General features: G+C 48.4%; 1 protein-coding gene across 1 annotated transcript in view; it reads right to left on the minus strand.

Annotated features, from left to right (window-relative positions):
- Nucleotides 1-12,362, minus strand: part of LOC138299020 (uncharacterized) — a 335,289-nt gene that overhangs the window by 228,717 nt on the left and 94,210 nt on the right. Inside the window, exon 10 of the mRNA XM_069236923.1 lies at nucleotides 5,161-5,237. Coding sequence (XP_069093024.1) covers nucleotides 5,161-5,237 — 77 coding nt within the window. The remainder of the gene's footprint in view (nucleotides 1-5,160; nucleotides 5,238-12,362) is intronic.

Raw genomic sequence — 12,362 nt, forward strand, 5'->3', positions numbered from 1 at the left:
CGCTGGGGGGGGGGGGGGGGGGGGGGGGGGGGGGAGCTACTGGTCGAATAGCCATGTCTTGAGGCGTTTCCTGAAAGTCAGGAGGTCCTGGGTCTGGCGTAGGTGGAGCGGTAGGGAGTTCCAGGTCGTGGCGGGGAGGTGAGAGAAGGAACTTCCTCCGGCGGTGGTGCGACAAATGCGGGGAACGGAGGCGAGGGCGAGGCTGGCGGAGCGGAGCTGGCGGATGGGAGTGTGGAAGGTGAGTCTGTCGTTGAGGTAGTCCGGACCTGTGTTGTGGAGGGCTTTGTGGGCATGGGTGAGGAGTTTGAAGGTAATCCTCTTCGATACGGGTAGCCAGTGTAGTTCTCTGAGGTGGGCAGAGATGTGGTTGTGGCGTGGGACGGCGAGGATGAGTCGGGCGGAGGCATTTTGGATACGTTGCATTTTTGTTTGTAGTTTGGCTGTGGTTCCTGCATAGAGTGTGTTGCCGTAGTCCAGTCGGCTGCTGACCAGGGCGTGGGTGACTGTCTTTCTGGTTTCAATGGGAATCCACCTAAAAATCTTGTGGAGCATGCGAAGGGTGTTGTAGCAGGAAGAGGAGACTGCGTTGACCTGTTGAGTCATGCTGAGTGCTGAGTCAAAGATGATTCCCAGGTTTCATGCTTGAGTGGTGGGTGAGGGTGTGGCTCCTAGGGAGGTAGGCCACCAGGAGTCGTTCCAAGCGGAGGGGTTGCTGCCAAAGATGAGGATCTCTTTTTTGTATGTGTTTAACTTGAGGTAGCTAGATTCCATCCAGTTGGCGATGTCGTGAAGTCCATTGTGGAGGTTGTTTCTTGCGGCTGTACGGTCTTTCATGAGGGAGATGATCAGCTGGGTGTCATCTGCGTAGGATACTATGTTGATGTGGTGATGTGGTGGGATCGTGCTACATTGGCGAGAGGAGCCATGTAAACGTTGAAAAGTGCTTGGCTGAGGGAGGATCCCTGGGGGATGCCACAGATGGTCTCGGAGGGTTCTGATAGGTAAGGCGGTAGGCGGACTCTCTGGGTTCTGCAGGAGAGGAATGTAGAGATCCAGTCGAGGGCCTTGCCGCGGATCCCGGCGTTGTGGAGGCGTGTTCGAAGGGTGTGGTGACAGACGGTGTCGAAGGCTGCGGAGAGGTCCAGGAGGATGAGTGCTGCGGTTTCGCCTTCGTCGAGCATGATCCTGATGTCATCCATGGCAGCAATGAGAGCGGCCTCCGTGCTGTGGTTCTTGCGAAATCGGGATTGGGAGGTATCGAGAGCTTTGCTGTCTTACAGGAAGCGGGATAGTTGGCTGTTCACGATTTTCTCAATGACCTTCGCTGGGAAGGGTAGGAGGGAGATGGGCCGGTAGGAGGGAGATGGGCCGGTAGTTCTTGGGGTCATCTGGGTCCGCCTTGGGTTTCTTCAAACACCTGGGACATGTTTGTTCCTTCTGATTACTAACAAGTGTTTGAGGAAAATGTTCTTGAATTTATAGAATAAAGTAAAGCCACTTTTGGCATGTACATATATTTTATTCTTCTCATGTCTAATTCTACCATTTGAATAAAGGATCCTGCCTATCTCCTGGCCAGTGGGTAGTCTTAAGTTATCTATCACCACAAGGCTTGGCTTTGCTGCTAGTAGAAAACGAGGTATTGGAGCCTCTCAGCAGCAGGCTGCCAGAAACAAAAACAATTCTTCAAAGAGCATACATTCCTTTTGATTTCTTTCTGCTATGCCTAAATGAGTTCATATATAGGTGTGATCATTCTGGTCTCACGCCAGATGCTGATAAAGGTGTTCCTCTTAGCAACAAGATGATTTTTGTAAGTGACCCATTATATCGAAGCAAGGGTTCTGAATTATATAGATGGGTTTGTGAAGGTAAAGGTGACTTCCCCGTAGCACAAAGTTTGTGGCCTAGTGTTACAGCTTCACATTATTTGTATAACACTCTCCTGACTTCTAGTGGTGAATTCAGTCTATTACATTTTTGTTGTTCTTTGAAGTCTTAGTTTCAGGTTTGCCACCTTTAGTTCTGACCATGGTCACCCCTGCTCCTGCCTACTTTTAGTCCTAACCACACAGTGTGTTTGTATTAGGCTCTGTCCACAAGGTGTGGCTACATTTATTCCTGACCAAAGAGTCTGTCCAGCAATAGTTCTGTTCACAAGGTGTAGTGTTGTGATGACAGGAACCCAGTGAATGATAAACATTAGATTTATTAAACAAGTGACTCAAGTGTGATCTTCCTCTGCCATCCAGCGAGTAACTGACCTGCATTAGAATCCCACATTCAAGCCAACAAAGAACAGGAACACATTAATTAACAACATCCAACCAAAGACCATTGGGTTTTAAAGTAGAACATATTTACTCCCCTTCACACTCCGCAGGTCTACACAAAATCAAATTTTACCATCAGCCTTCTCTGGGATCATTACTGGAGAAATCCAATTAGATGTTTCAATATGTTCGATAATACATTCTTCCACCATATCACACAGCATTTTCTTTACTTCATATCTCTCACCACTACTGGTACCCCTCTAACTTTGTGCTGTATCAGAATGGCATCAGTTTTTACTACTATCTTATATATAAACATTCCTTTCATTCACCTACCAGTTCACAAAATACACTCTTAAATTATTTGTGATGTGAAATTTCCTCTACAACCATAATTTAGATTGGAGCCCTGTGATTTATTTACTTTATGAAAACCATCCCAAAATTGGTGGTCTGCTTTTGGCCACACTAAGGTGGTCATTCCAAGTTTGGCACCAAACTTACGCTGCCACTTGGCCGCTCCGCGGTCAAAAGACCGCGGGGGCCATTCAGACTTTCCCGCTGGGCCGGCGGGCGCCCGCCAAGGGAGCGCCCGTCAGGCCAGCGGGAAAGGCCCTGCAACACAGAAGCCGGCTCCAAATGGAGCTGGCTGTGTTGCAGGGGTGCGACGGGTGCAGTTGCACCCGTCACGATTTTCAGCCAGTGAAAATCATGCTGGGGGCCTGTTAGGGGGCCCCTGCACTGCCCATGCCAGTGGCATGGGCAGTGCAGGGGCCCCCAGGGGCCCCACGACACCCGTTCCCGCCATCCTGTTCCTGGCGGTAAAAACCGCCAGAAACAGGCTGGCGGGAAGGGGGTCGGAATCCCCATGGCGGCGCTGCTTGCAGTGCCGCCATGGAGGATTCTCCCAGCCGGGGGAAATCCGGCGGGAAACCGCCGGACCCGGCTGGGCGACCGCGGCTGTACCGCCGCGGTCGGAATGCCAAATGAAGCACCGCCAGCCTGTTGGCGGTGCTTCCGTCGACATCCACCCTGGCGGTCTATGACCGCCAGGGTTGGAATGAGGGCCTAAGTTACCTTTCTATCTGTCTACCTTGAAACCCAATGCTTTTCGACATGCATCCTATGATGTATATTTTCCCCTTTATAAGCACCTGGATTATATTTGTAGGCAACACTCTAATGTGTGGCCACATTTCAGGCAACATATTCTTCAGAGTGTTGGTATACACTGAGGCAGAATCTACTAACCATAGTACTTTTATGTTTGTAAATTTCAGCTTTGGGCCTATAATGCTTCACAGCATTTCTTTACCATCGCCCATACACAATATGCTGTCTGATTGCCACATACCTCTTCAGAAACTGCTGCTACCTGACGCCGGGCGTGGGAGGTCAAGTGGAGGTAAATTTTCCTCTTTAGTTTGTGGCTCTTGATGTGTATATTTGACAATAACATGTGACTATGGTATTTTGTTCGCTCACAGGAGAAAAAGAGTCACGATTTAATTGTGGGTTTGACTAGGAGTGCTCACAATACCTGCTGGGTTCATGGCATGCTCGCATGGAACTCTCAGTCTAAGACCCCGGTCACGCTCTGTTGCAAATCAAACGTGGCTGCAGTAGGTTCTTGAAGTGGTTGTGTGGTGTCATGCGTGTGCAGGTAAATCGCTTGTATAAAAAATTGCCTTCAATGTCTGTCCAGATGTGTTGAACCGCAGCTTGCATGTAGTCACTAATTCTGGCCACAAACTGTGGTATCCATACACAGCACTATGCTTCTTCTTCAGCCTCGGCCACTTCAATTCTTTCGAGGGACTCACACATAGACATGTGCTGAAACCACTGATTTGTGGGAAAAAGAAGATTTTGGACTTACAGCTTATGGGTTGGAACAGCATCCTCAACCACCTCCTGGGTCCCATGAAGCTGAATTGGACACAACTCATCACCAACTTTATGTGGTGAAGATAGGAACCCACAGTAGGCTAAACATTATATTTATTGAACAAGCAACCTGAGTGTGTGCCTCCTCTGCCAGCCAAGGAGTAACTGACCTGCATTAGGATCCCACACTCAAGCCAACACAGAACAGGAACACAGAGATATCACTTAACAACATTCTATTATCCAGCCAAAGGCCACTTGGCTGTAAAGTGCAATATGTGGCCACCCCACTTTCATGAAAATAAACGCTCCCCTCAACAAGCATTTAGGCAGCATTGTCTGATTTATTATATACTGCTTTAAGTGTACATGTTTAGGTTTCTATGTACATTAAATTGTTTTATTTTATCACTAATGGCTGCTGCTTAAATCCTGGATGCATCTTCCACTCTAGTGATCTACCCAGAGGTCTTGGCTGAGGGCACTGAAGTGTGTCTGGGCACTGGCTGAGGCAGTGTCAGGAGACTAAACCTTCCTGACACTATGGAGCACTGAGGTAGTGTTAGCTCTAAGCCCTTCCTGACACTATGGGTGATGACATAGTATCAGGCTCCGAGCCCTTACTAGCTCTAAAGGGTGTGAGACAGTGTCAGGCTCTGGGCTCTTACTGACACTATAGGGCGCTGTGAGAGTGTCAGACTGTGAGCCCTTACCAAGACTAAGAAGCAATGAGGCTGTGACAGGTTTAGATCCCTTACTGACACTAAGAGGCACTGAGGTAGCGCCACGCTCGGATCCCTTACTGACACCAAGAGGCACTGAAGCAACGCCAGGCTGGGATCCCTTACTAACACTAAGGGGCACTGAGGCACTGTTGGGCTCTGAACACCTATTGACAGGACCACCCGTAAGGCTGTGTCAGTACGCGAGTCCTTACTGGCACTAAATGGCCCATAGTCAGTGTCAGAATCGGAACACTCCATGTCAGCTCCCTTACCTTCCATCCGGTGGCGCTGAAGCTCTTCCCTGCACTTCCAATGGTCAAGGTCCGCTCCCACATTCCAGGCAGAGTTGCTACAAACAACATGGAACCAAGAACATGATGGGTCAAGACAAAGAGAGGAGCAGATCACGCGTAGGGGTTCTTACAGGCCCCACTTACTACCTAGACTTACCAGCTACTGGCATACATATCACCACTGAACTGCAGAGTGACCATTGTAAGGGCGTCCCACTCCTCAGAAGTAAATGCGAATGCACAGAGCATCAACCTCCACAGTGCTTAAACACCAGCTTCTAACAATGCACTTCTGCATGCAAACAAACAAAATCAACTTCCAAAAGTGCACCTCTGCATACAAACAAAACCAGCTTCCAACAATGCACCTCCTCATGCAAACAAAATCAACTTCCAACAATGCACCTCTGCATGCAAACAAAACCAACTTCCAACAATGCATCTATGCATGCAAACAAAACCAACTTCCAACAATGCACCTTCGCATGCAAACAAAACCAACTTCCAACTATGTACCTCTGCATGCATAGAGGACCAACTTCCAACAATGCATCTATGCATGCAAACAAAACCAACTTCCAACAATGCACCACTGCATGCAAACAAAATCAACTTCCCATAAAGCAGCTCAGCAGGCTCACAACACCAGACTCCAACAATAGATCGCTGCCTGCACACAGCACTAACTTCCCACAATGCATCTCTGACTGCATGCACAATGCACCCCCGCAAATATACAGCATCATCTACCTACAATGAATGTCTGCAAGCACACACCAACTCCCCACAGTGCATCTCTGCATGCACCCAACACAACTGTTCCACAATGCATCCTTGCATGCATACAGCACAAATCTCCCACAATCATACTCTGCAAGAACACAACTTTGATAAAATAACAATCTCCAACAGTGCTTCTATTCAGACAACAGTCTTAGATATTGTAACATCCCTCTCTCACACATGGAGACTTGCATGTGGGTACAACTCTGCACAAGTAACAATGCATGCATAACACACCAATTCTCCACAATGTATCTCTGCACAGAGGCAACACCAACTCTAATACCAACTCCCTGCAATGTATGCCTGTATGGACACAATACCAATTTCCCAAAGTGCATCTGTGTTTGGATACAACCCCAATATACCACAATGCATCTCTGTGTGTATGCAATATCAACCTCCGAAAATACCAGACTTATAATGCATTTCAGCATGCACACAATACCAATCTCCACAAACGTTTCTGTGCATTCACATAAGACCAGTCTACCACAGTGCATCTCTGGGTGCATGCAATACCAACCTCCAAAATTATCATAAATGCATCTCAGCATGCACACAATACCAATCTCCACAAATGCTTCTGCGCATGCACATAAGACCACTCTACAATGCTTCTGTGCATGCTTATGACCAGTCTACCGCAGTGCTTCTGTGCATACATATAAGACTTGTCTACCACAAAGCTTCTGTGCACACGCACTGGATCGGTCTAAGACAATGCTTCTGTGCATGCACTTAAGATCAGTCTACCACAGTCCTTCTGTGCATACATATAAGACTTGTCTACCACAATGCTTCAGTCCATGCACATAAGACCCATCTACCACAGTGCTTATGTGCATACATATAAGACTTGTCTACCACAGTGCTTCTGTGCACATGCACCAGATCGGTCTAAGACAATGCTTCTGTGCATGCACATAACACAGGTTGAATACAATGCTTCTGTGCATGCGCATAGAACCAGTCTAACACAGTGTTTTTGTACAAGGCTGTAAGAGCGGTCTACCAAAATGCTTCTGTGCATGTGCATAAGACTGGTCTACCACAGCGCTTCTGTGCATGGCCATAAGACCGGTCTACAACAGTGCTTCTGTGGACGCGCATAAGACAGGCCTACCACAGTGCTTCTGTGCAGGTGCATAAGACCAGTCTACAGCCGTGCTTCTGTGCATGCACTTAAGACTGGTCTACCACAGTGCTTCTGTGCACATGCATAAGACCAGTCTACCACAGTGCTTCTGTGCATGTGCATTCTACCACAATGTTCTGTGCATGCACATAGGCAGATCTACCACAATGCTTCTGTGCAGGAGCATAAGCCCAGTCTACCACAGTGCTTCTGTAAGCGCGCATAAGAGCAGTCTACCACAGTGCCTCTGTGCACACACATAAGACTGGTCTACCACAATCTGTCTGTGCATGCACATAAGACCGATCTACCCCGTGCTTCTATGCACGCATATAAGACCGGTCTACCACAGTGCTTCTGTGAATGCAGATAAGACCGGTTTACCACAGGGCTTCTGTGCACTCACATAAGACCCGTCTACCACAGTGCCTCTGTGCAAGCACATAGGACTGGTGTACCACAGTGTTTCTGTGCACGTGCATAAGACCAGTCAACCACAACATAAGATCGGTCTACCACAATGCTTCGGTGCATGCACATAAGACCAGTTTACCACAATGCTTCTGTGCATGTGCAAAAGACCAGCCTACTGCAGTGCTTCTGTGCATGTGCATAAGACTGGTCCGCCACAGTACTTCTGTGCACATGCATAAGACTGGTCCACCACAGTGCTTCTATGCACGTGCATAAGACCAGCCTATTGCAGTGCTTCTGTGCATGTGCATAAGAGCAGTCAACCACAACATAAGATCAGTCTACTACAATGCTTCGGTGCATGCACATAAGACTAGTTTACCACAGTGCTTCTGTGCACATGCATAAGAGCGGTCTACCAGAATGCTTCTGTGCTTGTGCATAAAACCAGTCTACCACACTGCTTCCATGCATGCACATAAGAACGGTCTACCACACTGCTTCCATGCATGCACATAAGACCGGTCTACCACACTGCTTCTGTGGACGCGCATAAGAATGGTGTAACAAAACGCTTTTGTGTACGTACATAAGACCAGCCTACCACAGTGCTTCTGTGCACGTGCAGAAGACCAGTCTACCATAAAATAAAACCAATGTACCACAATGCTTCTGTGCATTCAGATAAGACCGATCTACCACAGTGCTTCTGTGCATGCACATAAGACGGGTGTACCAAAAAGCTCCTGTATACTTACATAAGACTAGTCTAGCAAAGTCCTTCTGTGCATGCGCATAGGAACAGTCTACTACAGTGCTTCTGTGCACTTACAAAAGACCAGTCTAGCACAGTCCTGTGCATGCGCATAGGAACAGTCTACTACAGTGCTTCTGTGCACACGCATAGGAACAGTCTACTACAGTGCTTCCATGCACACACATTAGACTGGTCTACCACAGTGCTTCTGAGCATGCATACAAGACAAGTGCACCAGAGCGCTTCTGTGCATGCACATAAGACCAGTCCACTACAGTGCCTCTGTGCACCCACATAAGACCAGTCTACCACAATGCGTCAGTGCATGCACATAAGACCAGTCCACCACAGTGCCTCTGTGCACCCACATAAGACCAGTCTACCACAATGCGTCAGTGCATGCATATAAGACCTGTCCACCACAGTGCGTCTGTGCATGCATATAAGACCAGTCCACCACAGTGCTTCTGTGCACCCACATAAGACCAGTCCACCACAATGCCCCTGTGCACCCACATAAGACCAGTCTACCACAATGCGTCAGTGCACGCATATAAGACCAGTCCACCACAGTGCGTCTGTGCATGCACATAAGACCAGTCCACCACAGTGCTTCTGTGCACCCATATAAGACCAGTCCACCACAGTGCCTCTGTGCACCCACATAAGACCAGTCTACCACAGTGCGTCTGTGTATGCACATAAGACCAGTCCACCACAGTGCGTCTGTGCATGCACATAAGACCAGTCCACCACAGTGCCTTTGTGCACCCACATAAGACCACTCTACCACAGTGTGTCTGTGCATGCACATAAGACCAGTCCACCACAGTGCGTCTGTGCATGCACATAAGACCAGTCCACCACAGTGCGTCTGTGCATGCACATAAGACCAGTCCACCACAGTGTGTCTGTGCATGCACATAAGACCAGTCTACCACAATGCGTCAGTGCACGCATATATGACAAGTCCATCACAGTGCGTCTGTGCATGCACATAAGACCAGTCTACCACAGTGCGTCTGCATGCACATAAGAGCAGTCCACCACAGTGCTTCTGTGGACGCACACAGTACCACCCACAGTGGTCCTAAGTATGCATCCCACACCAATCTTCCATTATTTGACTCTGCCTGCACACATTGCCAGTCTCCTATAGTCCATCTCTTGGGCACACACCACCCTCTTTCACAAGGTCCACTAATCTGCCACAGTCCTTCTAGGCTTGCATGCCACACTAGACACCTACACATCTTCCACTATTTAATCCTGCCTGCACACACAACACACAGCACATCATAGTGCTGCCCCTTCTGGGGCTGAGCCACGACCCCAAGCTATACACCATCTGAGACGTATGCTGCAGGTTTCAAAGAACTGTGGCCAGTGTGAAAGGTTTGTCCAGAGCACCCTGTCCTTGGTGCTGACCCTCTCTAGTGGGATCCTGAGGCCGGAGTCCACAGTCAGTCCATCTGACTGGTCCAGGTGTGATGAAGCCTGCGTCTGCCCAGCTGTGAAGGGACAGACACCAGCACAACACTGGAAGGGGATGGTGGGCGAGTCTAACCCTCACAGAGGAAGCCAGATACTTCCCTGACCCACAAGTACTCAGGCTTCAGAGGGGGATCATGGAGGGCTGCACGTGCAGGCTGGGAATTCCAAGATGGAGATGCGTCTTTCACACGGTTCCAATACCCCATAATGCATCTCTACATACTGATCCCATCCCCCATAATGCCTCTCTGCATACTGATCCCACCTCTCATAACGCATCTCTACATAGTGATCTAATCTCCCATAATGCATTTTCATACTGATGCCATCTCCCATAATGCATCTGCACACTGATCCAATCTCCCATAATGCATCTCTACATACTGATCCAATCTCCCACAATGCACTGCTAGTACATATTGCTCCAATCTTCCAGAATCAGGGTCAGACTGGCCTCTAGGGCAATCACTGAGTATAAGAGGGGAACCCAATGTTCCCTTGTGGGTTAGGTATTGAACTATCAGTGAGTTAAGCTGCCAACATTGGAATCATTCAAGTATAAAAACATTTTAATATTGAAGTCAGTTAAGGATGTCCTTAGGTGACATCGTACATGAATTAATGATATTAATCTGAAACAATTAAATGATAAATAAATCACACAGACAACCGTATATGCTTATAAATGCAGCAAATTATATTAAAGTTGAACAAAAACAAATGATGGGTTAGATGAAAATGATATTGTGTAATACACTGACAACGTGTCATCCAATAAAGTGTCACACTGCTTCTCCTCTGCATTAGTCGATGTCCCAGAAGCCCTCTCTCCAGTGAAAATACATCAATGTCCGTCTTGTTTTAAGACAAAAGTTGTGAAGGTGAGAAAGAGTTGTCCAGAGGAGAGATGGACTGTCGCCGACATTTCGGTCTCACGCGGTGTAAATCCACATATCCTTCTTCAGGACCACAGTATTTAATGGGGATACACAAAAGACCTCACTCTTGGAGAGAGGCAACTTCATAAAAGGAAGTATTTTTTCTGGACGTGGCAGTCATAGAGCCATTGGGGACCCGCAAAGAACAGCACGCGCCACTAGGGCCAAAAAGGCCAATCACGCGGGGGGCGGCCAATCGGTGAAGCAATCAGACGATTTGGAGTAGGAGCGATGGGCTTCTGGGTCATCGACAAATGTAAAGGAGGGGCAGTGTGCAGCTTCATTGGACGACACAGTGTCAATGTATCATACGAAATCTTTATCATTGAACCCCATCATTTAATTCTACATTTAATATAATTTGCTGCATTTATAAGCATATACACCTATCTGTGGGATATGTTCATCATTTTATTGTTTCAGATTAATATCAGTAATTAATGCACCATGTCACCTAAGGACATCCTTAACTGACTTCAATGTTGAAGTTTTTAATTTTTAATTTGAATGAATACCCTGTTCTTAGTTTACCTTACCTACAGGGCAGTCAGTCAGTGCCCGATGGGCTGGTCTGACACATCAGAGTGTGGGACAGTTTTCTAGCAGTTTGTGGGTCTGTTTCATGGTCTGCAGGGCTGGGTTTATTGTTGATTTCCATGATATCACCACACACATTGCCTGCAGCAAACATAGATACGTGCATTCTCCCATACTTGCGAAATACCACTAGGGCGTGCCTCCACAAGCTCAAAACCTGCCTGATTTCCAAATGTGGACAAGGTTCACTAAATGGGGCCACGTTTGTTTTGGTGCCCGGGCCTGTTTCCCCAATCTGACTGTGCCCACCTCATATCCTTCTCATACTGCTCCAACCCTCATAAACCTCTCTGCATGCCTAGGGCTTCAAGTACCCACAATGCACCTCTTTATCCATACTGCTCCAGTCCTCTCCCCACACACTGCTCCAACCCCCCAATGCACCTCAGCTTACACCCTTCCAATGCCTCGCACCTGATGCCTTGATCACACTGCTCCAACCCCCCCAATGCACCTCAGCTTACGCCCTTCCAATGCCTCGCACCTGATGCCTTGATCACACTGCTCCAACCCCCCAATGCACCTCAGCTTACGCCCTTCCAATGCCTCGCACCTCATGCCTTGCTCACCCTGCTCCAACCCCCCAATGCACCTCAGCTTACATCCTTCCAATGCCTCGCACCTGATGCCTTGATCACACTGCTCCAACCCCCCAATGCACCTCAGCTTACGCCCTTCCAATGCCTCGCACCTGATGCCTTGATCACACTGCTCCAACCCCCCAATGCACCTCAGCTTCCGCCCTTCCAATGCCTCGCACCTGATGCCTTGATCACACTGCTCCAACCCCCCAATGCACCTCAGCTTCCGCCCTTCCAATGCCTCGCACCTGATGCCTTGATCACACTGCTCCAACCCCCAATGCACCTCAGCTTACGCCCTTCCAATGCCTCGCACCAGATGCCTTGATCACACTGCGCCAACCCCCCAATGCACCTCAGCTTACGCCCTTCCAATGCCTCGCACCTGATGCCTTGATCACACTGCTCCAACCCCCCAATGCACCTCAGCTTACGCCCTTCCAATGCCTCGCACCTGATGCCTTGATCACACTGCTCCA

Source organism: Pleurodeles waltl, chromosome 6 (assembly GCF_031143425.1).
Source record: "Pleurodeles waltl isolate 20211129_DDA chromosome 6, aPleWal1.hap1.20221129, whole genome shotgun sequence".
Classification (NCBI taxonomy): domain Eukaryota; kingdom Metazoa; phylum Chordata; class Amphibia; order Caudata; family Salamandridae; genus Pleurodeles; species Pleurodeles waltl.